This window comes from Gavialis gangeticus, unplaced genomic scaffold (assembly GCF_001723915.1).
Source record: "Gavialis gangeticus isolate Ggan-Ray unplaced genomic scaffold, GavGan_comp1, whole genome shotgun sequence".
NCBI classification, from domain to species: domain Eukaryota; kingdom Metazoa; phylum Chordata; order Crocodylia; family Gavialidae; genus Gavialis; species Gavialis gangeticus.
In genome coordinates, this window is record NW_017729031.1 from 60,891,287 (window position 1) to 60,919,285 (window position 27,999).

General features: G+C 38.2%; 1 protein-coding gene across 1 annotated transcript in view; it reads right to left on the reverse strand.

Annotated features, from left to right (window-relative positions):
• The window catches only part of TTN (titin), a 312,981-nt gene that overhangs the window by 53,217 nt on the left and 231,765 nt on the right, over positions 1–27,999 (reverse strand). Inside the window, exons 247-289 of the mRNA XM_019522860.1 lie at positions 27,322–27,621; positions 26,914–27,222; positions 26,632–26,822; positions 25,084–25,513; positions 24,271–24,579; positions 23,312–23,460; positions 23,195–23,227; positions 22,976–23,105; positions 22,566–22,865; positions 22,154–22,471; positions 21,756–22,052; positions 21,344–21,643; positions 20,083–20,397; positions 19,839–19,987; positions 18,181–18,331; positions 17,809–18,090; positions 17,403–17,705; positions 17,007–17,309; positions 16,617–16,898; positions 15,461–15,760; positions 15,071–15,373; positions 14,671–14,979; positions 14,303–14,584; positions 13,762–14,061; positions 13,319–13,612; positions 10,236–13,202; positions 9,809–10,129; positions 9,421–9,705; positions 8,898–9,197; positions 8,248–8,550; positions 6,880–7,155; positions 6,473–6,772; positions 6,078–6,380; positions 5,529–5,828; positions 5,112–5,399; positions 4,726–5,022; positions 4,334–4,636; positions 3,922–4,227; positions 2,790–3,077; positions 2,395–2,685; positions 2,012–2,299; positions 1,250–1,840; positions 1,054–1,158 (exon numbers count right to left, since the gene is read on the reverse strand). Coding sequence (XP_019378405.1) covers positions 1,054–1,158; positions 1,250–1,840; positions 2,012–2,299; positions 2,395–2,685; positions 2,790–3,077; positions 3,922–4,227; positions 4,334–4,636; positions 4,726–5,022; positions 5,112–5,399; positions 5,529–5,828; positions 6,078–6,380; positions 6,473–6,772; positions 6,880–7,155; positions 8,248–8,550; positions 8,898–9,197; positions 9,421–9,705; positions 9,809–10,129; positions 10,236–13,202; positions 13,319–13,612; positions 13,762–14,061; positions 14,303–14,584; positions 14,671–14,979; positions 15,071–15,373; positions 15,461–15,760; positions 16,617–16,898; positions 17,007–17,309; positions 17,403–17,705; positions 17,809–18,090; positions 18,181–18,331; positions 19,839–19,987; positions 20,083–20,397; positions 21,344–21,643; positions 21,756–22,052; positions 22,154–22,471; positions 22,566–22,865; positions 22,976–23,105; positions 23,195–23,227; positions 23,312–23,460; positions 24,271–24,579; positions 25,084–25,513; positions 26,632–26,822; positions 26,914–27,222; positions 27,322–27,621 — 14,751 coding nt within the window. The remainder of the gene's footprint in view (positions 1–1,053; positions 1,159–1,249; positions 1,841–2,011; positions 2,300–2,394; positions 2,686–2,789; positions 3,078–3,921; positions 4,228–4,333; positions 4,637–4,725; positions 5,023–5,111; positions 5,400–5,528; positions 5,829–6,077; positions 6,381–6,472; positions 6,773–6,879; positions 7,156–8,247; positions 8,551–8,897; positions 9,198–9,420; positions 9,706–9,808; positions 10,130–10,235; positions 13,203–13,318; positions 13,613–13,761; positions 14,062–14,302; positions 14,585–14,670; positions 14,980–15,070; positions 15,374–15,460; positions 15,761–16,616; positions 16,899–17,006; positions 17,310–17,402; positions 17,706–17,808; positions 18,091–18,180; positions 18,332–19,838; positions 19,988–20,082; positions 20,398–21,343; positions 21,644–21,755; positions 22,053–22,153; positions 22,472–22,565; positions 22,866–22,975; positions 23,106–23,194; positions 23,228–23,311; positions 23,461–24,270; positions 24,580–25,083; positions 25,514–26,631; positions 26,823–26,913; positions 27,223–27,321; positions 27,622–27,999) is intronic.

The following is a 27,999-nucleotide window of genomic DNA, read 5'->3' on the forward strand; positions in this document are numbered from 1 at the left end:
AGGGTATTACAAAAACCTGCACTTGAACAATTAACTTTCCAACTCACTACTGTATCTGTAGAGCAGATTACAATGCTATAATTGATGCAAAAACAACATTTAAAGGTTGATTAAGGAATGAATATTAGCATATTACATGATGTTTGAGTAACGCTCAAATAATAAAATACATTTAATATCTATTGTTCCTCTCTTAGAAGATGTGGCTTTATGTGTATGAAACAGCTATTGCATCCCAGTTACTTTTTCTAACTTTTAATGTGTTTGAAATTGAATTTATATATTTAGATTCCTCAAGCCTCAAATGCAACTTAAATTCCTCAAATTCCTGTAGCCTCAAATGCAACTCAAATGAAGCCGCAGCTGGAGTACTATGTCCAGTTTTGGGCCTCCCACTGCAGGAGGGATGTAGATAAGTTTGAGAGAGTCCAAAGGAGAACCACCTGTATGATCAAAGGCTAAGAGGGCAAGCATTATAAGGATAGGCTGAGGGACTTCAGACTCTTCAGCCTGGAGAAGAGAAGGCTCAGGGGGACTTGGTGGCAGCCTACAAGTATGAAGGGGGTGGGAGGGGCATGCATTGGGACTTGGAGATCAGTTGTTCAGCAGGGCTCCCCAAGGGATAACATGATCTAACAGCCACAAACTCCTGGAAGGCCAGTTTAGATTGGACATAAGAAAAAACTTCACAGTTAGTGTGTCCAGGGTCTGGAACAGACTCCCCGCAGAGGCTGTGCAAGCACCTGCTCTGGACTCATTCAAAAGGCACCTGGATGTTTATCTTGCTGGGATCATTTGATACCAGTAGACTTCCTGCCTATGGCAGAGGGGCTGGACTTGATGGTCATGCAAGGTCCCTTCCAGCCCCTAATGTCTACGAGTCTATGAATCTATTAAAAAAACGTGTACTGAGAGACTAATACTAAAATGTGTAAGTAATTAATAATTTAAGGCATAACTGTATAATAGTTTTATTTTACTCTTTGAAAAAAAGGAAGAAAAGAAGGAAGAAAAGCTTAAAAAAAGACACTAAGAAGCGTTTTGAGCAAATACCTGTGATTGGTGAGCCACCAGTTTTCCTTGGGTCCGTCCAAGTTAGAGATACAGAATCATGCCTAACATCAACAATTTTGGGAGGTGGAGGAGCATCTGGTACATCTAAAAAATGTTAAAAATATAAATAGCATGAACAATAAATGCTAACATTAAAGCAATTTTTAGTTTAAAACATTGTAATTTGTTTACTTACCAAATGGATGTTTTGCGACTACAGAGTCAGATTTAAGGCCTTCACCTACTCCATACTTATTTTCAGCACTGATCCTGAAAGTATATTCATTTCCCTCATGAAGTCTTGTAACTCTAAATGTAGTTTTTTGGACAGCAGAAGCACATATCACCCATTTATTGTTTACATTATCTCGCTTCTCTATTATATAGTTGGTGATTTCTGAACCACCATCATCTTTTGGTGGACCCCATTTTAAGGTTATGGCATCAGCTGTGACTTCTTCAAATTTCACCGGTCCTGTTGGGATGCCAGGTTTGCCAACAACTTTCACAGAAATAGTGCCTTCCTTAGTGCCAGCAACATTCTTCAGTGTGATTGTGTACTTTTCAGCATCATCTTTATGACAATCACGTACCAAGAGAGTAGTATTAACTGCTGTAGCCTCAAATGCAACTCTTCCAGTCTCAGTAAGAACCTGGTCTTCACCTTTCCTCCATGTTACAGTTGGGGCAGGTTTGCCTTTAATTGGGATTTTAAGACGGAAACTACTACCTTCTCTAGCTAAATAGCATGAGTCAGGTAGGTCTCTTAAATCAAGATCAGGTGCCACTAAAAAAACAGAAGAAACCAATTTAATCAATTTGGGTGTAAAACCTAGAATTTTTCAATTCCTATACAGTTTTGAACTTCCTTAACGTGTACTAGATGGACATTATATACAAATAAGATGTAGTTTGGATGAATGACAGGAAGAATTCATGTGTTTGTGTAGAAACTTACCAACATCATCCCTTGCCACAACTGTGATCTCACTTGGAGTTCCATATCCAGCATCGTTCTGTGCTCTCACTCTGAAAGTGTACTCCTTCCCTTCTTTTAGATCCTTCATTGAAAACTGTAGGTGCTTTGACCTCATAACTTCTTGCCACATATCATCATCAGTCATAACCTCAACAGTATAGGCAATAATATGGCTTCCACCATCACTGATGGGCTTTTTCCATGCTAGATTGCAAGATGACTTTGTTACAGCCAAAGCTTTCAGATCCACAACTGGCCCAGGAGTTTCTAGAAGGATTAAAAACATTGATAAATCTCAGTTCAAAATTAAAATAAAAATTCCTTCAAAAGTAAAGTAGGATATGAGCGTTTATTATTCTTACCAGAAGCTTTAACCGCATCACGAGTTTCACAGGGCTCACCAATGCCATATTCATTTTCAGCAAAAACTCTGAAAAAGTAAGATTTGCCTTCCTCCAAGTTAGTTATTCTGAAACTTGTCTTTGAACACTCTGTTGATACCGTGGACCAAGATTTTCTTTCTGCATCACGTTTTTCAACAATATAGTTCTTGACTGGACTGCCACCATCAATTAGTGGAGGCTCCCATGAAATAAAGGCAGAATCCTTAGATGCTTCTTTTACAATCAGATTAATAGGAGGTCCAGGGGTATCTAGATGGATAACAAATAAACATTTGATTTATTAAGTAAAACACAGAAAACATTATTTAAATTTTTTATAAAGCGTTAATATTTATAATCAGCCTGATGCTTACCAAGTACTTTCACAACAATGGTGTAGGACTTTTTGCCACAGCTGTTCTCCAGAGTCAAGACATATTTTCCAGCGTCATATTTATTTACATTTTCACAGCGTAGGAAGGTGTCAAAATCAGTTGATTTGATGTCTAAACCTGCCCGGTCTCTTAAATTGGCATCTACTTTAGACCAAGTAATCTTTGGAGGTGGACGGCCTCTTACTGGCACATAAAGCCTCATTGTGACTCCAGCACGTAATATTAGTACTTTCCTGAGTTCTGCATCAAGCTCTCCTTCTGGTGGAACTGCATTTTTAATAAAAGATTTATAAATTAAAATGTTAGTGAATCACTAAAATTACCATGATCAGAAGTCCCAGTTTACTGGCATTTCCACAGATTGGCTAGGTTGTTCTGGTGTCTCAACTGATATTATTGCATAAAATGGTGTGTCCTAGTTTCAAGAGAGTTGGGAGACTGGCCTTCTCCTGCAGTGCTTACTCCTCTTTCTCTACCCGCTTTCTTATGACTTCCCACCAGTTACAACTCTTATATTCACTTTCCTTATGAAGCAGTTTCCCACCTCCTCCATATTTTGCAAAAAACTTCAAGTTTAGCTTCCTGTGTTATATCTTTTACCATGCACCAGTGTAACTCTGTGGTGCTACATTTCTGCTCTGTTCAGTTGTGCTTTCAGCAGCCAGTAGGGAATTTGCGGACAGCAGTTCTATGCAATTTAGCAGTATACCACAGAAGACTACAGTGGAATAACTTTGACAACTGGGCTCTAAATTCCTTGAAAGATAAGATGAAGATGGAAGGACTGAGAAACAGGAGAGAGACATTTGGAAAGTCTTAATGAGGGTTAGGGTAGAAGGATCAAAATCTTGAAGATGCAAGGTCGGAAAGCATCTGGCATGCAAACAAGTAGGAGTGGGCACTAACTTCTCTCAAAAATGACCCCAGTCAAGTTTCATTTTGATCAACCTTTCCATAGCGTTTAAAATAAATCCCTATGCTCTCCCTTCTCCAGGCTGCCAGACCCTGTTGTAATCTGCTGCTGCAAACTGACAAACCATTTTTCACAGGTCCTGTATCTATCCTACACATAATTAAACTGTGCAAGTTAACTGTTTTCCAGAGTACTTACTTAAAATGTCTTTGGCGAGGTGCTTGTCAGGCACATCACTTGGGTCACTGTATCCAATCTTATTGACAGCATAAATACGGAACTGATATTCTGTATTCTCTGACAGTCCAGTTACCACAAAATGGGTATCCTGTAGGTTCTTTGGCAGATTACATCTGACCCAGTTTTCAGTGTCAGCTCTTTTTACTTCTACTAAATAACCAATAATAGGGCTTCCACCATCATATGCTGGTTTACTCCAAGATAGATGTACAGAATTACGGGTTGTATCAACCACTTTTGGGAAGGCAGGTGGGCCAGGAGGATCTGGGATTGAAAACAGTAGGAAATTATATACAATACATTATATAATCATAATGTACAATTGTATTCAGAAATTTCATAAGAAAAACAAAAATTGTTTTTAACTTACATTGAGGATCACGAGCATATGCTGCCTTAGACGGTCCACTTGGTTTGCCTGGTCCAGCCTTATTCAATGCTGTTACTCTGTATTCATATTCAGTTTCTTCTTGGAGCCCAGTAGCCTTTATAGTTCTTTCAATGACAGGCTTCCTGTTTACCTTTGTCCAGTTAACAGCCTTAGTTTCACGTTTCTCAAGTATATATCCAGTTATGGGGGATCCACCATCATCTTTTGGTGGTTTCCAGCTAACAGTCATAAAGTTCTTTGTAATATTACTAATGACTGGTGGCTCGCAAGGTCCAGGCACATCTGTAAATATTTATTTGAAAGTTATTTGCACATTCTTAACATGTGCATAAAAATCAACGAACCACTAAATCATAATAAGATATGCTTACCATATGGATTTTTAGCAACTGCTGGGTGAGTGAATATGGGATCTCCAACACCATATTTGTTTTCAGCACAAATGCGGAACTGATACTCATGTCCTTCTATCAGTTTCTCTACTGTGCAGCTTGTAATAGGTACATTGGCAGTTACTTGGGCCCAGTTTGCTCTGCTTGTTTCACGCTTATCAACGATATAGTTGGTAATTTCTGAACCTCCATCTTCAAGAGGAGGCTCCCAAGAGAGCATTGCATGATCTACATACATATGGTTGATTTTAACTGAAGCAGGAGGACCAGGCTTATCTGAAAAAATTGACAAATAGGTACATCTCTAACTCTTGACATTTCATCTAAGGTATAAATGTAGTACTAATAAATAATCTCTAACCTACCAAGTACTTTAAGCTTAATGGTTGCTGACTTAGAACCACTTGCATTTTCAGCAGTAATAGTATAGTCTCCTGTTTGCTTCCTGTTAACGCTGAACAGCTCCACCGTAGATAGGTTTCTCTTGGTGGTGACCTTAATGCCTTCAGCTGGTTTTAAAATGTCTCCTTCTTTCTTCCAGGTAATTGTTGGCATGGGTTTGCCATATACATTTGCCTCAAGACAAACATTTGTCCCAGCTTTTACTGTAAGCAGTGATTTCATAGATACACCCAACTCTATTCTGGGAGGAACTGAGAAGAAATAAAAATAAAGAGACATAATCAACCTAAAAAGAATTAAATATATAATTCTTTATATGAATAGAAAGCATAAATGCACAATTAGAGTTCTCAAATGGTTCTCCATGATCCATTCCTTACCATTTTCTTCCTGTATGGTGACTGGGTCAGAAGGTTCAGAAGGACCACTAATATTAATTGCTGTCTTGGCGATTGCTCTAAATTGATATCGAGCATTTTCTTCCAAATCAGTAACAGTGTATTCCTCTTGGGGAATTTGATATGGGGTAGAATTACATCGTACCCATTTATCACCAGGCAGTTTGCAAGCTTCTACAAAATAGCCAATAATTTTGCTACCGCCGTCATGCTTTGGTTTTGTCCATACAAGTGACACGGTACTCTTTGTGACATCAATAACATCAGGTTTACCAGGAGGATCTAAAAGTAAACAAGAGCATTATAACTTTATCCTATAAAAAATTTTGGCATTTCAGGAAAATCTTTTTCAATGATGGATGGATAGATATTCACAGCACATCTATCCAAAAACAAAAATGCTGTGTTGTACATCAATATATAGTGTATCCAAATACCCCCAAATATGAAAGAAAGTTGCAAATATACTTAAACAATTCAAGTTGAGTATATATTAACTGTATTTGCAAATTATTGGAATGTTTTGCTTACCAACTGGTATTCTTGCTGTAACAAAATCAGTTGGTTTGCTAGGTTTACTTGCTCCAGCTTTGTTCAGTGCATATATTCTGAAAGTGTACTCTAGACCTTCAATTAGGCCTACACAAGGGTATTCTGTAGAACGTACAGCTGTATCATTAGCCTTCACCCATAGCAAACTGTTCCGTTCTTTACGCTCTATAAGATAACCAGTGATTGGACTGCCTCCATCACTGTCTGGTTTGTCCCAGGCTACAAAGATGCAGTCCTTGTTGACCTTGGTAACACGTGCATTCTTTGGTTCACTGGGAACATCTAGACAGAAACATATTGAATAACGTTATCTCTTCCTTTATGAATAGAAAAAAATAGAAACAGGCAAATGCCATTATTGGAAGCTGACATACCAAATGGGAATCTTGCAACTATCTTGTCAGATGTAAGTGGCTCAGAAATACCAAAGCGGTTTTCAGCACGAGTGCGGAACATATACTCTTGTCCAGGGATCAGTTTTCCTACTCTGCAGCTTGTCTTTGTGACAGAAGCTACAGCTGTTATCCAGTCTCCTCGGCTTACATCACACTTCTCAACCACATAGTTTGTAATGTTACTGCCACCATCTTCAAGAGGCATATGCCAAGCAAGAGTACAAGCATCAGCATCTAGGTCAGTGATGTCAAATGGAGGCTGAGGTGGACCTGGGGCATCTGCACATAGAATCAAAGAATAATTTAAGGAAATGGTCAAGAACAAAATGTGTTAATTTTACTTCTGAAGAAAGTTAGGTTTAAAAAATAGAGAAAAGGAAACTTACCCATGACAACGACTCTGATTTTCTGAGTGGCAATTCCAGAACTGTTTTCTGCAGTAAGACTATAATAATCACTGTCTTTTCTAGTCACATCCTTTATAATGAGAACAGAAGAATTTTCTGCCTTATGCACAGCAAGACGACTGGATATACAGACATCTTGTTCTGCTTTCATCCATTTACACATTGGCTGAGGTTTCCCATAGACATATCCTTCAATTCGGAGCTTCTGTCCAGCCTTAATGTTCATATGATCTGGCATCAAGATCTTAGGTGGGACTACAAAGACAAATACACAAATATATGTAACTCCTTTGAGAAATTATTTTAGTTTTTCATATGTATACCTTCTACATCTTTCTCTGGATCAATAAGGATATTAAAGGCAGTATCCTTGGTGCTAACTCTTTAGGGAGCCTAAACCTCAGGTCTGAATTATGTAGACACCTTGGACCCAGAAATTCTATAGTTGGCAATGTCTGCTCTGACATACAGTTTTGTATTCTGATTTAGACTATAACAGAATATTTTTGCTTGGATTGTTTTCTTGTATGTTTGTAAATATCTAATACACCTTTAACACTTTATCCTTATCCTTAACACTCATTATCCTTAAAACAATGGGTAACCAAATGGGAGACTTTAAGCCTGACAATATCACATAATCATTCAGAAGACCCACTGCTCTTGTATTGCTGAGTGTCTCTGGTGGAAATCATGTGACCAGACTCCACCACAAGTTTGTTCTTTCCTTCTTCAGTGCTGCCATCTTTCCCTTTTTCCACTTCCATTTATCCCTCTGTAGAGGATTCTGGTAACTTCATTCAAAAGAAAACTGATGAAATATAGTGTGGCCATATCCTGCCATCAGCTTGCTTTTCCTTCTCTCCCTTCCAGACCTTCTCCTTATTTTCCTTTTGTTATACATGTAGAAGTTTTGCATTTGGTCTCTTCCTCAAACCCTCCAATTTGCCAAGAATTCTTTCCCATCCTATCTTCTGATCTCTCTCTGCCAACCCTCTCATTCTCTTCTTTACCTCTTGCCTTAACCTATCTTTCTCCACTGGCTCTACAACTCCTCCCCAGAATGCAACCAAGAGTTAGTTTTTCCCATATTAAAGAATTTTACAAAATCCTCAGTTTCACTTTCTTCTTCAACTACAACCTGTAATTTCTAAGTTAATTAATACTAACTACAATTGCTATCTGGAGCAAAAGACAGGTTTCTCAAAGTGTGATCTTCTACAGAAGTGCAGAAAAGATTTTAAAGAGTTCTAGAGCTTCTAGAACTTCATCTAAGATCAAAAAAAATTGTAATTCCATTTCTAAATAGATTTTAGTAGCATAGCCAGTATTTATTTAATTACTTACTGAGTTGCTCTTTAATTTCATATATTCCCTCAGTTTCTCTTGGCAAACTTACTCCTACAGCATTTCTAGCTGCCACTCTAAATTTGTATTTCTGTTTTTCTTTCAGGCCAACTACAACAATGTTTAGATCTCTGACAATAGAATATTGTGTCCAGTGATCCGCAGCTTGTTCTTCTTCTTTATAGCTAATAATGTAACCATCAATTTTAGAGCCTCCATCACGCAGGGGTGGCAACCAGCCTAAAGTGGCACTGTTCTTTGTAATTTCAGTAACTTCAACTTTTCTTGGTGGATCAGGTTCACCTTAAGAAAAAACAAAACAGGAATATTTAAACAGCATTATTTTAACTAATAAATGTTAGTGATATTGGTAAGACTGTTAAGTAAGATAAGAATATATTTATTCAACAAGGAATTGATTTATAAAGTAATGCTTTGGATTGAGAAAGCATGTCATATTACAAGCTACAGAAGTGATTACATAAATGTGAATATATTATAGTATGCAGTGTGTTGATTTGTACTCAGCAAACATGATTTAAGAAGATTTGTACCATTATGACTTAGTGCTTTTGAGAAATCAAAAGCTTATTGGAGGGTAAAACAAATAATAATGCAGCAGTAAAAGAAGCACATTAATAAATACTTACTTAGTGGATCTGTTGCCCGGATTGGCTTTGGTATATCGGCTGGAACACCTGAACCATATTCGTTGACAGCAGTTACTCTAAAGAAGTATTCATTTCCAGGTACAAGATTAGCTATTTTGAAACTAGTTTTCTTTAAATCTGCAATAACTGTAGCCCATGTTTTTCTATCAGCCTCACGTTTTGCCAGAATATAGTGAGTTACTGGGCTACCGCCATCATTTTCAGGAGGTGCCCATGAGAGTTGACATGACATTTTTGTGACATCTGAAACCTTGAATTCAGCCACAGGTCCAGGAGTATCTAAAAAGAAACATCAATTTATGTATCTGTCCTCCTTGAGCATCCTTACTAAATTAAAATTAAACTGAACTTACAGTTTCTTCTATATGGGAAATTAATATTAGCTATGTACAATGATATTTATCTTATTAACAATATGGATTGTAACAATTTCTGTAAGATACTAAGGAGAAGAAGAATAAGTAAAAAATAACATCTTTAAAAATTGTTTCTGATTACTCACCAAGGACTCGAACATTCACAAACACAGCTTTTTCTCCAGCTGCATTAACAAGTGTCAAAGAATATTTGCCTGAGTCATCACGAGTTGAATTGGGGATGACAAGGAAGGCCATTGTGTCAACCAGATCAACCTGGCCCTTTCTGATTACATTATCAATACCAACTCTTCTCCAAGTGACTTTAGGCGCTGGTCTCCCTCTTACAATGGCAAAAAGTCTAATGGGGCATCCTGCTCTGACTGTGACTAACTTTCTCATGCTTGCATCCAAATCAATCTCAGGTGGTTCTGAAATATAAATTAAATTTTAAAAAAATTTAGATTGTGAAATCAAATCTAAGCAGAGCAAACAAATGATGTATATCTTCACAGAAAATATGTAAAAAATTACCAAGTATTTCTTTAGGAGACACGGCTTCTTTCAGTTCAGCTGGTCTGCCAAGGCCAACCTGGTTTTGGGCAGAAACCCGGAACTCATATAGTTGTTTCTCATCAAGACTGGTAACTGTAAATTCCGTGTGAATAAGTTGGGCAGCAACATTGCATCGTTTCCATCCTGCATCAGGTTCTTGACGTTCAACTTTTTGTCTGACTTCTACAACGTATCCAATAATTGGAGCCCCACCATCATACACTGGTTTTCCCCAACCAAGAGTAATGGAACCCTTTGTGCTATCAACCACTTTCAGATTAGTTGGAGGACCAGGTGGTTCTGGAAGACAGTTAAAAAAAACAGTTTGTAAATATGTTCAAATAATTAATCTACTTACTATTTTAATATTTGTTTAAATAAAGCAATAAATATGATAATATGGTACCTATAGGGTCTTTTGCCACTACTGGTCTTGATGGCAAGCTTGGCTCTCCAAGGCCAATTTCATTTTCAGCACTGACACGGAATTGGTATTCATGATATGGAATGAGGTTTGTAACTTTCTTGCGTCTCTCTGGAATTGCACTCTTAGTAACAGGAACCCATCTTAACGATCGTTTCTCTTTCTTCTCCAAAATATATCCTGTAATTGATTTGCCACCATCATACTCCGGTGGATTCCAAACTACTGTCACTTCTTCTTTACTAACCCTTGAGACTTCTGGGGGATCAGGACGACCAGGTCTGTCATACTTTGTTTTTGCAATTATTGGTTGTGTTTCTGTGGGTGGGCCAGTGCCCATCTTATTCTCTGCACGGACCCTAAATATATATTCATTGCCTTCTATGAGGCGTGTTACATGTGTATAGTTTGTTAGAACAGAGGAAGAGTATGTAGACCAGACCATACGCTTGCTTTCACATTTTTCTAAAATGTAGTTTTGTATTTCACAACCACCATCATCTTCTGGTAGGTCCCAGCTGACAGTACACCTATCACTTGAGATGTCAGAAACCTTCAGGTTTCTTACAGGACCAGGTTTATCCAAAACAATAACAGTTGCATATGCTACAAAACTGCCAGCTATATTAGTTGCAGTAATCACATATTTACCACCATCACTACGCTTTGATTTTGTGAGAACAAATTTAGATGAATCAGAAGTTGTTTCAATTTTGACTCTTGGAAGTCGTTTTAGGTCTGTGGCATCTTTGTCTTTTGCCCATGCAACTTCTGGTTGTGGCTTCCCTCTGAGTCCTGCCTCAAGTCTAATTGTTTCACCTGCTTTCACAATCAGCACACCACTTAACTTTAAATCAAGCACTGGTTTCTGCAGGTCTTCCTTCACTACAACTTCACTTGTTGTCACCCAGCCACTTTCACCTGCCTCGTTCTTGGTCTGAACTCTGAATTGATAAGTTTTATTTTCAACACATTTATCAACCATATAGTGTGTTTCTTTAATACTGCCTTTATGTACTCTTTCCCATTCATCTGAATCCTTCAGTTTTCTTTCAACATGGTAAGTTAAATTAGGACTTCCACCATCATAATCCGGTCTTCTCCATTTTAGATATACAAATGTCTTTCCTTTTTCTGCAATGTGAAGATTTTCTGGCTCACCAGGCCTTTCAATTGGATTAATGGCAAGGATAGGTGTCTTGGTCTCAATGACAGGGCCTGGACCTATTTTGTTCTCTGCACATACCCTGAAGAAGTATTCATGGTTTTCTATGAGATGTGCCTTTATTAACCTTTTAGTAAGATCTGAAGAGACAATTGCCCATCCTTTCTGATTCGGTTCACGATATTCTACTATGTAATTTGTAATTTCTGAACCGCCATTATCTATTGGGTTTTCCCAAGCAACCATACAAGAATCTTTTGTGACATAGCTTATTTTCAGGTTCTGGCATGGTCCAGGTCTGTCAAGCACATTAACAAGGGCAAATGCTTGGGCATGTCCACAGCTGTTCTTAGCCGCAATGATGTATTTGCCATGATCTCCTCTTTTAGCTTCTTTCACTTGCAGCTCAACATGAGGGAATTCATGAACCATCTCAATACGTTTTTCTTGGGTTAATACTTTGCCATCCTTAGACCATGTTATGTCAGGGTCTGGTCTGCCTTTTACTCTACCAGTAATATGGATTATTTGGCCTACTCTGACAGTAATTAAGTCACGACAGGTCACATCTAGTTCTATTTCTGGAGGAGAAAGAATATCCTTTGCAAGAACAGTTTCTGGCACTTCTCTTGGCTCTCCCTCTCCAACAATATTAGCAGCTTTTATTCGGAATCTGTATTCATTTCCTTCAATTAGCCCAGGGACCCTAAAAGCACACTGTGTAATGAGTTTATCTTTATTAATCCTTTTCCACTCTGTAGTTCCGGTTTTCTGACATTCCACAACATATCCCAGTATAGGGCTGCCACCATCTTTAAGAGGCTTTGTCCATACGAGATCAGCTGTTTCTCTTGTCTTGTCTTTTAGTTTTGGATTAATGGGTGGTCCAGGTGGAGAGATGGGACGTGAAATTTTTATTGGGTCAGAAATTGGGGATGGTTTGCTTATGCCAACAATGTTTTCTGCAAAAGCTCTGAATTCATATGTATTGCCCTCAAAAAGGCCAGTGACTCTTAATTTCAGATCAAGCACAGGTGTCTTGTTGACGCGCACCCATTTGCCAGATATTTCCCGACGTTCAAGGATATATCCAATTATTGCACTTCCGCCATCAGATGTTGGTAGAGTCCAAGACACAGTTGCAGCATTTTCTGTAATATCATAAACCACTGGTTTACCAGGTGGGGATGGTGGATCAAACATATGTTTAGCAACTGTGGGTGCAGAATCTAGGGGTGCACCAATGCCTATCTTATTTTCTGCACGAACACGGAAAATATATTCACAGCCTTTCTGCAGACGTGGAACCTTGATTTTTGTGTGATCTGTTCCTGAACTGACCACTCCCCAAGTTTCTTTCTTGGATTCACGCTTCTCAACGATATAATTTATTATCGGACTTCCACCATCATCTTTAGGAGGACGCCAAGAAATAATCATATGTTCTGGTGTTACTTCAAGAATATTAATTGGACCAGTTGGTGGACCAGGAACATCCAAAACTGTAAGATGAAGAGCCACAGTCTTGCTGCCAGCTGTATTTGTTACTGTGAGCAAATATTCTCCCGTGTCTTTTCTTACACAGTCTTTAATGGTCAATACAGTTGAATAATTGTCAGTGTCAATCTTATAATTGCCTTCTGTTTTAATTTCATTGTCATCAGTTACCCATTTTGCAGTGGGAACAGGTACACCTCTCATAATTGCAGGAAGTCTTACTGTACTGCCAGCTTTAACAACAAGACCTTCAATTAACTTCACATCTAGTTCCACAAATGGAGGTACTGGAATTAGAAAAAAATATAGAAATAGTCATATATTTTTATCTGTGAAATACTAAAATGCTACCGCAATACTAAGGAATGAAATAAGAAAACAATTCTACAAACTAAAAAGATACCTAGTTTTTCTTGACACTCTATTGGTATAGTTGTATCTGGAAGACTAAGGCCCACAATATTCTGGGCTTTCACACGGAATCTATATGTCTTTCCTTGCTTTAGACCTGTCACAACACACTCTAGCATAGAGACTGTCTTGAATTTGGTCCACTCCTCTGCACCATCTTCTTGATACTCCACCAAATATCCAGTAATTTCAGCACCACCATCACGATCTGGCCGATTCCAAACAAGGGAAACTTCAGTTTTGTCAGCATCTACATGATGTAGATTCTTTGGTGGCCCAGGAGGATCTTTTAAAAGACAAAATCAAGAGGATTATTAAGATGACCAAACCTTCCTACCAACAAACAAATATGCTATGTGAACTAAAAAGGTCAGCTCAAATTTCACAAACAAAATAACTCTAAACAAAATAATGCACATAACAGAAAGTGCTTACGAAGTGGATCCATAGCTTTAATTGGCTTGACACTTTCCACAAATGGACCTCGCCCATATTGGTTCTCAGCGGCAACACGGAAGAGATACTGAATCCCTTCCATAAGATGTTTAGCCAAATGACTGTGTTTCTTGGAGGATGATGAGATGGGTACCCATTGGGCTGAGGCAACATCTTTCCTTTCTACCATATAGTTGGTAATGACAGAACCACCATCATCTTCTGGCTCCTTCCAGGTGAGATAGCAAGAATCTCTTCTAACTTCACCGACTTGAAAATTTCTTGGTGGACCAGGTTTATCTAATATTTTTAAAGTAAAGAATATTTGTTTAATAAACTAAACAAATTTTGCAAAACATTCAATTTTAGTAGAAAGCAAGTATTTACTAAATGTACTGCTTGCCAATTTATAGTTCTTTCTTCACACTACTACAAGTTATGATTTCTTATATCTGGAATCTATTCATATTTTTCTGTTTGCAAACCTTCTTGGTTTGCAATAAAATATTAAAAAGCATACTATACAAAAAAACATGATTACCTAGTACAAGGACTTTTACTGAAACAGTCTTTGAACCTACTGGATTCTCAACAGTCAAAGAGTAAATTCCACCATCTTCATGGACAGTGTTACGTATTTCCAGCTTACTTCCAACACCTGTAACCTCAATATCTGCTTTGGGTGAAACTTCTCGACCTTCTTTCTTCCATGACACTTTTGGGAATGGAATTCCTTTAATCACAGCACTAAGTCTAAGGGTATCTCCAGCTTTTACGTGTTGCTCCCTTGCCATATTAGCATCAAGTATCAGCTCAGGAGGTTCTAGGAGAAGGATCACAGTTTTAGGAAACAAAGTAATTCTGGGCACATCTTTTATTAACAAACTTCTCTGAGTTTATTTCACTTACCAAGTCTATCCTTTACTTCCACTGGATCAGGAACATAAGCTGGTTCTGATTCACCAGCTGCATTAACTGCCATGACTCTGAACTTATAGGTCAAGCCCTCGGTAAGGCCAGTAACCTTATATTTTGTTTCAGGACAGGAGTCTGGTGTAAGGTTGGCCTTCTTCCAATCTTCATCCCCAACTTTCTGATACTCAACGAGATAGCCAATGATCTTGCCTTTGCCATCATGCCGTGGTGGTTGCCAAGACAAATCAACTGAGTTTTTAGTTTTATCTACTGCTTCCGGGTTAACAGGTGGACTTGGCTTGGCTGTAAAAAAAAAATTAGAAAACACTGAAATGGGTCTGAAAGGAATATTTAAAAAAATCATGAATTATGAATTAAATGTTTTATACTGTACCAATTGGATCTTTTGCGAAGACTGGCCTTGATGGTGGGCTAGGATCACCAACTCCAATTTCATTTTCTGCTGAAACACGGAATTCATATTCACAGCCTTCAAGGAGATCAGGTACCTTGAACTGGGTGGCTGGAAAAATTGGTTCTCTGGTGACTCTGGCCCATCGATTAGACATTGTTTCTTTCTTTTCCACAATGTAAGTGGTGATTGGCTTGCCTCCATCATACGGTTTATTCCAAATTACTAAGGCAGAATCTTTGGTAATATCCTTGATGATTGGTTGTTCAGGTGCATCAGGAACACCTGAAAAAATGTTTTTATATTTTATATTAATAAGTATGTACAACAAACAGTTTGATAGTTAAAGTATAAAAGTAACAAGTAACATACTGAAACGATCCTTGGCTTTTACTTCATCAGATACTAAAGGATCACTTATGCCATAAAGATTTTCTGCGAAAATTCGAACAAGATAATTTCTTCCCTCAAGCAGTTTAGGAACTTTGCATGTTGTCTTGACGGTGGCAGATGTTACTGGCATCCAAAGGTCTCTATGTGAATCTTGCTTCTCAATGATGTAATTTGTAATTGGACTGCCACCATCATCCAATGGAGGTTTCCAGGAGATTACCATGTGATCTTTATGAACTTCTTCAAAGATAACTGGGCCTACTGGAGGCTGAGGACGATCTATTAGGAGACACAATAAAAAGGACACATTTATTTATAAATGTATATAATTTAAGTACTACACAGATTCAACAATATCAATACACTACTCTAAACATAGCTAGGAATTAGAAGTGAGGTTTAATGTTTCTAAAAAAGAATCAGGATACCTAAGCCCTATTCTAATTTGTACTGCTGTCTTGCAAAGATCTTGAAGGAGTCATTTTCCTTTACTGTGGCTTCTGTGAAAATTGGCTAACATTTACCTATCTCATTAGGCTTAATTTAATGCTTCATGCTGCTTTTAGACTCAAAGCTCTTTCTGCCCTCCCCAAAATGCCAGCTCTTAGCTTTTGCTCATTTTTCACTATGGAAAAATAATAGAGCAATTCTTCTCTTGCAAAGAATTCAGAAAGACCAAAACAGGTCAGAATGTTTTTGATAGTATGGATTCCTATTTGAAATTTCTGGTATGATCTTGTGAATCATGTGTTGGTGTTTGCACAGTTAACAATGTCAATAATTCACAGCACCCTGCAGCACCCTTAAAAGGATCTTGGGGCACCCCAGAGTCCTGTGGCACCTTGATTGAGAATCACTGGCTTAATTAATTAATTAAATACTTTGCAGTCCTGCACTGAAATTTGCAAAAATAGTGCAAAATGTTACTGTTAGTGTTTGCCAAATTATGATAATCCATACACTAAACCAGAAACTAGTTGAATATACAAAGTCAAAGAATAATATGACAACACAAATAATGAGGTTGCAAATTCAAAATATTTATATAAATTACTCATTTTAATATTTAATCTTTTTATTATGCAGGCAGGTACTATCAAAAGCAAAGACATTATTGTGACTCGGTAAAACTTACCAACAACAGTAACTTGACAAATGCCTTTTCTTGATCCTGTGCTGTTCTCTATAGTGACACAATATTTGCCTGAGTCTTCACGGGTGGATTTTAATATCCCTAGGCAGAGGGTTGAGGGTGTGGTCTGAATCTTTGTGCGCTTGTCTTCTTTAACTTGAATATCATCCTTTAGCCAAGTAACCTTTGGTGCAGGCTTGCCTGAGTAATGTCCAGTCAAGCTAAAAGCTTCACCAACACGAACAGTAAGCTTGTCTCTAAAGTCAAGATCAAGCATTGGAGGAGCTAAAAGATATTTAAAAAAAAAAGATCAGCAGCAGTACTACTAAAAAGCAATAAATAGATAAATATGACTCATTGTTTTCAAAATAAAAAGGAACAATAAACACATACCTATTTCATCCCTGCATGTGATTGGTTTTGTGCAGAATGATGGCTTGCCTTGTCCCACAATATTGCAGGCACAGACACGATACTCATAGGTGTCACCCTCTTTCAAACCTTCAACAGTGTATTTCCTGTCAAGCATTTTCTCCTTGGTAATTCTATTGAATTTCTCTTTTCCAATGAGTCGGCTTTCTAGGACATACATGGTTATGTCCGAGCCTCCATTATATTTTGGGGGGTTCCAAGTCAATGTAACAGAATCTTTGGTAATTGCTTTTACCTCCAGATCTTCTGGACGGTCGGGTACCGCTGTGAATACACATAAGTAGTGTAGTAAATACCCTTTTTTTTGTGGAGTTTTTTCTTATGACAATTTTTCAAAGGAAAAAACCCATTACTTACTTATGGGTTCTCTGATGACAATCTCTTTTGTTGTCTCTACAAATGGACCCATGCCAATCATATTCTCAGCTGCAATTCGGAAAAAATACGCCTTTCCTTCAATCAGTCCCTGAACAGTAGCATTCTGTCTTGTGACCGTATAGCTTACTGGGGTCCAAGCTTTACGCTCTGCTTCACGTTTTTCAATTATATAGTTGGTGATTGGAGAACCACCATCATCTTCTGGAGAAAACCATGTCAGTTTGCAAGAGTCATTGGTAAGGTTCTCAGTAAGGAATGGAATTCCGACTGGACCTGGTATATCTAAGGGAGAAAGGAAAAATATATATTTAAATTTATATTTTGGATATTAGGAAACTATGCTTTTTAGAATAAATTTTATACAAATCCTGAAGTTCCTATTTACCTAGTACATCAACAATAATAGTTTTCTTTCGTTCTCCACCTGCATTTTTGGCAACAAGAGTATACAGACCCTGGTGGCTTCGTTTGCAATTCTTAATGACCATTGATGAACTAATAGCTGTTTCTTCAATTTTAGCTTCTTCTGGTAAAGCTCTGTCATCCCTGCTCCAGGTGATTGTTGGAGTTGGTTTTCCAGAGACGTAAGCTATGATCCGGATTACACCCCCAGCATGAACCACAATTCTGTCTTTGACACTAGCATCCAGATTAACATCAGGAGCGACTGTAAGAAACAAAACAAAGGATTTCAGTATATTCTTACTTTTTTACTTAGACTGAAAAAAATTAATAAACAGATATTAATGCTAAGTACCTATTCTGTCCTTTATTTCAATAATATCTGTAACTTCTCCAGGCTCTCCAATACCAGCAGCATTTACTGCTCTAACTCTAAATTTGTAGAAACTTCCTGCTTTTAATCCTGCCACAACAAACTTGGTTCCTCTTACTTCTTTATCTTTTACCTGGAAAACAAATTATGACATCAGTAAATACCAGAAAATCACTAATTCCTTTGTGGTGTTCAGGATTGGTGAATATTTTATATATGGAGTAACATATATTTCAGATCCTGTTGCACATTCACATCACTCAAGTACAAATACATGAGATGAACAGTCCATAAACTAATCATGCAGGAAGATTCTTAATGTGTCACATGTAGTTTGAAAAGGTCAATGTGAAGGGGATATTGGTAAATTCAGGACAGTGACTTGGAGAGTTATCATTTTGTGGGTTTACATGCCATAAACCCATATAGAGTGACATATAGGAACTACAGTGAAGGTAATGGGGTTCATAGTCTGAAGCACAAAAATCACTGTGTAGCTACTATGTATCAGACTGAAAGCTTAGGGGAAAAAGGGACACAGATTCTCTGTGCAGACTGTTTTCCTAGACTTTGTACACTGGTTGAGACATCATTTGATCAATACCAAACATAGTTTGGATAGTTGTAAAATGTGACAGAATTCAACAACTGGCATTTATATCCAACATTACTGTGTTGAGGTGTTATCTTTTATTCTGTGGGTGCGTCTATGGGAGCTAACATTCTGACAAATTAGCTCCAGAGTAAAATGTCACTATCTATCTATTGACCTTATTAGGTCACAGTAGACCAATAAGCACCACTGCTGGGTAGTTTGGCTAGACACAAGTACTACCCTTCAGCATCATTTTTTTGAGTCGTAGCAGCCCTGTACTGTTCTGACCAGGTTCCATGTGCAGCAGGGTGGGACTGGGAGTGGAGGTGGGGGTGAGGGCTGGCCGAAGCACTAGGGTGCTTCAGTGCAGGGTGCTTCAGTGCACCCTTATGCTGCAGCCAGCTGCTCCACAGCACGTGGAGCAGCTAGCCCAAGGCTGCTCTGATGGAGCTCCATGGGCAGTGGAATGGCTGGCTGGGTCACCAGGGTGCTTCAGTGCAGGGCTAGCCATCAGGGAGCCCTCACACTGAAGCACTGTTATGCCCCAGGCAACCCCCGCACTGCAGCACATGGAGCTCCATTGAAGCAGTCAGCCCAGGGATACTCCAGTGTGGCTCCATGTGGTGTGGTGCAGCTGGCTGGGACACAAGGCTGCTTCAGTGTAGGGACTGCCTCAGTCAGCTCCCCTTTCATCCCCACACTGCACATGGAGCCTGGTTGGAGCAGCCTTGGGCTGGCAGGATGACCCCCCAGGTCTTGTGTCAGTCTGGGTTGCTCTGACTGGGCTCCATGTGCTATGCACAAGTAAACTCCCTAGCAATATGCTCCAGAGTTTTTTGCTCCCAGACATATTCAGACAGCACACCTGGGAGCAAAAAAGTCTGGAACAATAAGATCTGAAGTTTATTTGTGTACATTAATTGCATGCATAGATGTGCCCTGTATGTCCCAGTGACACTATTTGTTTATATTATTGAAAAGAAAGAAAACATGGATATATTGGCCACATAACTAGGATAGATTCTAAATTAGTATGTCCACCTACCTTTTCCCATTTTTCTGTCCCTTCTTCTTTATATTCAACAATGTAGCCAGTGATTTTGGAACCACCGTCCTTTAGTGGCGGAGTCCATTCCAGATCAACAGATGATTTTGTCCAATCAGTAACTTTTGGGAAAGGAGGACCAGGTGGGGCTGGAAAAATATTATTGCACCATTACAGAATAGCAATCACTTTTTGTTTTCATCAGGCCTTTTTTAATTGAAAAATATAAATCTAACATATTTACCAATAGGATCTCTAGCAATTGCTGGGTCAGATGGCATGCTTGGTGGACCAACACCAGCTGCATTAATAGCTGATACACGGAACTGATATTCTGAACCTTCAATAAGACCAGTTACTTTGTAAGAAACACCTAGTGTCATAGGTTTGATAGGATCACGGTTAACCCTGGTCCATCTTTTTCCAGTGGTATCCTTGCGCTCCAGCCAGTAACCAGTCACAGGGGAGCCTCCATCGTGTTCTGGTTCCTCCCAGTTGACTGTCATAGAGTCATGTGTTATGCTGCTAACTGTAGGCTTGTCACATGGCCCGGGAACAGCTGGGGGAAAAAAGTTGCACATATTTTTAAAATAAATAAAAAATAAAATAAAATACAAAATTTCTGAATTCCATTTAATAACTGTGAAGCGTTAACTTTCTTCTGCACTTTTGGGTGTGTTTATCCTTTCATTGCTCAGTCTACTCTTGGCCAGGTAAGGAGTATTCTTCTTTTGTTAGATCTGATTGTTTATGTTTTGTCAGACTTTCCAGATCAGTGACTCAGGGATTAATTGTTCATTCTTTATTTCTTCTCTGAGTGAAGACATGAAAAAAGACTTCCAGAAGGATTCAATAGTTTCCAAACTAGATGATGATGTGATTCAGATTAAGAAAAAGAAAAATGCTAAAGACATGTGTTTTAAGACAGGGCTATGCAACTTCTAAATGCAATGAAGATTGGAGGGCATATCCTGCATGGTCCATGGGTGCCACTCCCCTGTCTGTACCACATCATGTTGCACAGGCACTTTAACTTTTGGGTCTCCCACTACACTGTGTTGCATGGTTTCCTGGCACCAGGGTCTATGCAGTGCAGCACCATGCTGCCTCCTGGGGCAGGGACAGGAAATAAAACCAGAAGAGGGAGGGGGAGCCCTGAGACCCTGGCTGCTGCTGCAGCTGAATAATACGGGAAGTGGCAGCCAAGTGGGAGCCACAAATCAAGCCCTGGCAAGCACATACAGCCTGTGGGTCACCAGTTGGAAAGCCCTGTTTTAGGATATAGTAGAGAAAAGAGAGAAAATAAAAGTCTCAGTATTGGCTACATAACTACCTATCTAATATAACACATTCTTCAATTATTCTAGAAATTTTAGATAAGTAGGAATGGTAAAATGATTATAGCAACAGCTGCTATAATAGATAAATGGAGTTCTTGTATTCTGGTATATCAGTTAGCAGAGGTTTTGAGAACAAATTACAACATTTGAAAACACCATACTTACTGAAAAGGTTTCTTGCTGTTTCTGGTTCACTGTCAAGGGGTTCACCAGTGCCATACTTATTTTGTGCCATGATGCGGAATACATATTCATGGCCTTCCAGCAACTTGGGTACTGTGAAGATGCATTCCTTAGGCTCATTGGTCACATGTACCCATGTTCTTCTGTTAGCTTCCCTTTTCTCAATAACATAGTTTGTAATCTTGGAACCACCATCATCTTTAGGAGGAAGCCAAGACAATGTCATCTGATCAGCTGAAATGGACTCAAATTTAATGGGTCCCACTGGAGGTCCAGGGCGGCCTAAAAGATAAATTTTAAGCAATAAACATTCATTAATAAAATACATTTAAATAAAAACAATCACATGAATAGAATGAGTAGATTCCATTGTAAAAAAATTCTTGGTATTTACCTAAAACATTTAGCCTCATCTCCTTTGAAGCAGTTCCCAGATTATTAACAGCTGTTAAAGTGTACAAGCCTGTATCTTTTCTGCGAGACTGCTGGATCACCAAGGTGCAAGTATCTTCACTAACAACCTTATTGACATGTTGATCATACAGTACTGGCATTTTGTCATCAGGTTTTTTGGGAGGAGCTTTAAACCAGGTCAATGTGGGGAATGGCACGCCTTTTACTTTGGCTACAATGTTAATATCGGTTCCCTCTTCAGCCTCCATAAATTCTTTGAGTTCAATGGAAGGTGGACCTAGGATGAAACATAGATAAAAATAAATTGCCATTAAAAGGGGCAAAAAAGCAAATTATTTTACAATTGTGCAATGAATTCGAACTCCAGTCAGTACTTACATGTCTGATCCTTGACAATGATTGGGCCAGCTGTAGCTGATGGTCTGCTGGGACCTGCTTCATTTACAGCTTTGACCCTGAACTCATATTCTGCACCTTCTACAAGGTCCTCAACAGTAAACTTTGTTTCCTCTACATCACGTCTGCTGCACTGTTTCCAAGCCTCTTTCCCTTCCCCAGTGCGATCCCAGCGCAGACACTCTACAATATAGTGTGTAACAGGGGCACCACCATCATTTTTGGGAGGTTTCCATGTCAAGCCAACAGTATTCTTAGTTACAAGACCAATCTTGAGTTTGATCGGTGGATCAGGAGGATCTTTAAAAACCAAACACATATAGAAATCAATCTATGCTATAGTTGCACCAGTATCATCATAGGAATTGAATTATTGCACTTTGATTTAGCTTACGAATTGGATCCCTGGCTGTGGTTCTTTGGATGGTGTCTGCAGGGGGCCCAACACCAAAGCGGTTTTCTGCACGCACACGGAAGAAATATTGTTGGCCAGCTATGAGATCAGGTACAACGAAGGAAGTGCTTCCACAGTTTGGATTGACTTTTGTCCAGGCCTTCCCTTCAACAGTCCTTTTCTCTATCACATAACCTTTGATTCTGTCTCCACCATCATTGTCTGGCATCTTCCATGAAAGTTTGCAAGTGCATCTTGTTATATCACTCACTTTGAGGTCTTTTGGTGGGCCTGGCGCATCTATTAGCATTAAAACAAAATGGAAACCATTTTATTTTAATATCTATAAATTATAGCTATTTTGAGAACACTATCTGAAGTAGAGCTCTGTTTGCAAGTTACAGTCTTACCCAAGACATGAACTCTAACATTTACAGTCTTCTGCCCTGCTTTATTTTTTGCTGTAATACTGTATCTTCCAGAGTGTCCTCTGTTACATTCAGGGATAGTAATCTCTGAAGTTGTATCAGTTGCTTCCACCTGCACATGAGAAAAGATATAGATCACTTACAAATATTTAAACATATAGCAATTGGTGCTATAGAAATAATTTGAAGTATTTACATTACCTGAGCCTCTTCAGGTACATTGTGGATTCCATCCTATAAATAAAGGGAAAAAAAGTAAATACACAAGGATTTTATAAGAATTAGCAATTTAGAAAAGTACTTTCTTCATTTATTAACCTTTACTGTTTTCTTAGCTTCTCCTTCAAACTCCCAAAATGTTTTTGGAACTGGACGCCCTTTGATAACAGCTGGAATTTTAATTGTGGCACCAGCACGACAAGAGAGGAAATCTTGTGCTCCAATATCAAGAAATATTTCTGGCTCTTCTGCAAAAAATAAGTAGAAAAGGAGAGAGAACATTTTTTAAATATAATTCTCAGATATGTCATTGATATTAAAATTCAGAAAGCTGTCCACTAACTTTTCATAGTACCTGTAAAAGCACACAGAACCTATACATATATATAAACTTGTGTGCTTTACCTAGAAGGATGGGACATTTGTTACCTCTGCTTTTGCATGGGTTGTACAGTATCTACTATATGTGGCTGTATGTGTATTTTCCATTTTCTGTTTGATCATGCTTTTTTCATGGTCACCATGGCACTTTCTTAGGTTTGCATCTTCTTTGGTTTTTCTCTTGTATAATTATTTTCTTGCCTACTTCTTTGAATACGCTTAGTTTACTATAGTGGACAAAGATGCTTGAACTCATGCATTCCAGCCATTACATTTCTTTAAGTGTGGACACATGACATGGTTACTCCAGAGTAATTGAACGCTAGGGTAAAACTGGAGTGGATACATGATATCCACCCTGACACTGGTACTCCATGCTGGAATAAAGATACTTCTCAGAAAGTAAGGCATACATTGGTGGAAGATGCACCACAGTGTCAACTGGGCGTCTAAGGCTCTTGTCAGTTTCATCCCATGCATTCCATGCTATAAGAGTGCTTACTACAAATACTTATCTCTGAAGAGATGGTTACATGTCTACTCTAGACACCAGTGTAATTCTATACCACAGAAAACTCTGAAGTAAACATGTACTATATCTGCAACCTGTGCCTCCTAAAGAACATGCTGATCATGGGAAGGATTTATATCTAAATACTTAATTCAAGGACTCTTACCTAGAATCTCTTTGGCAGGTATCTCTGATGTTGCAAGACTTGGTTCTGATTCCCCAGCAGCATTTACAGCTTTCACTCTAAAGCGGTACTTTCTGAGTTCTTTCAAATTGGGTGCAACACATTCGCAAGTAGGGAACAGCTTGTCACCTTCATTAACTTTCTTCCAATCAGTGCTACCTTCTTCTTGCATCTCAACAATATATCCTTTTATAGGACTACCACCATCTTTTTGTGGAGGCTTCCATGCAAGAGATACGGTTGATTTAGTTCTGTCTTTGACTTCTGGGCAAGATGGTGGACCAGGTACAACTTGTAAAAGAATGAAAAGAGTTTTATCACTTTTATCACACTTACTTATAAAAAAAGAATGGCAGTAAAAACAGAAATTATAATGCCATGCTCATGTATAATGGCATACTACATGCTCCTATAAACACTTCATGTTATGTATATTTGCTCAAGGGTAAACTGCAATATAAATGTGAAATAACTATTATAAGATAATATGAAACAACAACAAAAATAAGTCTCTAAATATCAAGTGTCTGATTTTGACACAGTCACTGGATTTCAATTGCTAGAAAAGAGGAGTAAGTGGAATCAAAATCAGGAACCAATTATCTTAAATACTACATGGTTATTAATAATAAGAAAACCACTTAGGGTACAACTGTATTATTTAGGTACTAATTCTGCAAACATTTAAGCAGGGGTCTAGGAACATTGAATTCCAAATGAGTAACAGTAACAGAAGTTCTTCTTTATGTAATCTAATCCTTAAAACTATTAATAAATATATATATATATACTTACATATGGGATCTGCTGCTAAAACAGGATCTGATGGTTCACTGGGAGGGCCAATTCCAGCAATATTTTCAGCCATAACTCTAAATTGGTATTGAACGCCTTCTATCAAACGTAGCACATTAAACTCCAGGCCCTTCACTGATGGTTTAGTTACTGGAGCTCTGTTTACACGTGACCAATAGACACCTCCCTCCTCTCTCTTCTCCAGCCAGTAGCCAGTGATTGGGGCTCCACCATTGTCCAAAGGAGGCTCCCAAGTCACCAACATTGATGACCTAGTGTGATCTATGACTTTCGGTTTTTTAGGAGGTCCAGGAAGGCCATAGGGATCTTTAATAACCACTTTCTCTGAGAGGCATTCATCACTTATTCCGTATTTGTTTACTGCCCTGACTCTAAACTGGTATTCGCCATTTGTTGTAAGTTTCCATACCTGCAAAAATAATATTTTTAATGAATAATGGTTTCCAAAATGAACTTGTGTTCATTTTCATTTTTTGAATGAGAATGTCATAATGCTTTGCTCTTTGGGGCAGGTGCAGACTTACAGTTTTGCTCGCACTTACTACCCTTTCGGGAAAAGGGCAATGTACTGGAGGGGAACTGAGAATGAATATTACTAAGAGATACAACAGCAGTTCAGAATAACAGACTAAAGGAAAAACCTGACATATCAGTCCAACCTGACTGTGATTGATAATATACTATTGTTGGTTTCTTCCATCAATGAGAATTATTTTGGTATGTACCAATATAATTAAGTTTTAATGGAAGCTGAGAGTGAATTCTCAGTGAAATGCTTGTCAGATCAAATCAAAGGTCCAGCCTAGACTAGCAGTTGACTAAAGCAGGTATGGTTAAGATACACCAGTATCAGGAAGTGATATGATTAGTATCTCCTTTGGCCACTTCTGATCCAGCAGTTTAAATGGGCATGTACCCATTTACAGCTGGATCAATTAGCCTTTGGCATAAGTCCAGAGCAAGGCTTGGATTCACAGTGCTAGAGCCATAGTGAGATACCCTAACTGCTCTGCCACTGAGCCCCAATGAAATCCTTATACAAACTAAAAAATAACTTGAAAAACATTTATAACTGGAAAAACATTTAATAAAAATATACTGGATCTACAAAGTCCATACAAACATATTTCCAAAAACAGAATTCATCAATCACCAGAAAAATCTTCTCACTCCTTAAATAATACTTAAAATTACTTTTCTGCTATAAACATACGGAGACAAAAATGATTACGTCTTCTTAATTTACTTATATACTTACTTATAAAACAAATGACAACATAGAATGTGTAGTTACCTTTTTGGAATTTAAGGACAATCTAGGCACACACCTGGACAATACTGATTATCTAAATATCTGTAGAAGGGTAGTAGGGTACTAGTCCAGACACCTATATATTTTGTCATGTGTTCATTGCATTGGAAATTCATTTTATTTTAGTATTGTACATGCCTTACTCTTATTATTCAAGTATGTTAAATTATATAAAGATAATTTTGCAATTTACAGGAAAGTTAAGATAACTTTACCCCAAATCGCCTCTCAACTGCAGTGTTGGTGACCTCCTCCCATTCAGATTTCTTTCTACTGGCATCACGCTTCTCAATAATGTAATGGGTAATTTCACTGCCACCATTGTCAAGCGGGACATCCCAGGTCAAAGTACAAGACTCTGCTTTAATATCAGAAACTGCAAGGTTTCTTGGTGGAGAAGGACGATCTAAATAAAAACCATACAAGAGAAAAGTATACTGAGTAAAAGGCAAAAACACAATATTTGTGTTCAGTTCTTCTAAATGTTACATGCATACCATATACTTCAACATGGGCATTGCGATATGCTGCACCAAGACGATTTGAGGCAGTCACTGTGTAAGTGCCTCTATCATCCCTTGTTGCTTTAGGTATAATAACTTCAGTTTTTGCATCACTTCTAGACAGTTCTTCCTTTGTTATTTTAAGTGCAGTTGATGTTTTGTCAATTACTGCTTCATTTTTAGTCCATTCAATCTTAGGCATAGGTAGGCCTGTCACATCAGCTGGAATATTAACTGGCTCTCCTGCCTTTACTTTGATAGTATCTCCTCTCACAGCTAGACGGAGTGTGACAGTTGGTGGTACTAAAAAACAAAACAAAAAAATAAGAGAATGAAGTTTAGGAAGGAAAAAGTATAGAAATCAGCGTGTAGATTTTTGGAGAGTATTGTAAGTGGTTGTACCTTCATCATCTTGTATAACGACATTAAGAGGCAGTGATGGTTCACTTTCACCAATTTCATTGACTGCTTTGACACGGAATTCATACATGTGCAGCTCATCAAGATTTTCTACAAGAAGGGAAGTGGTTGGACAGAGCCTCTTGTTAACTCTTACAAATTCATTTGAGTCATGTCTTCTTTTATCAACGAGGTAGCCTAAGATAGGGCTTCCACCATCATTACGTGGAGGTTTCCAATCAAGTGTAATACTTGATTTTGTCCTCTCTGTGTACATGAACCTTTCAGGTGCTGTTGGAGGACCTAACATAAAAAGGAAATATTAATGAAAAGTGTAAGTCAAGCATAATCAAAGCTTCATTTCATATTTTAAGAAGATGAAATTAAACAGATTTGGCTTCTAAATATATATTCTTTGTATGTCATATCTGCATTATTGTACATAGTCAAACATTTTGTCTGGTAGTGAACTAACTATAATAGACAAGTTGTTCAGCTATAATTTAAAAAGAGCATGTGACAAGAGAAACTACTTGCTTAACAGGAGGGATGAAATTGTTCTCTCCTACTCCTTTTCAGAAAGGACAATTACAATTTTACATTACTATCTGAGAGATCACACTTCAGCAATTATTCTGTTGAAGCTCTTTCCCATAGTAGCAAAGACTGAATGCTACAAGG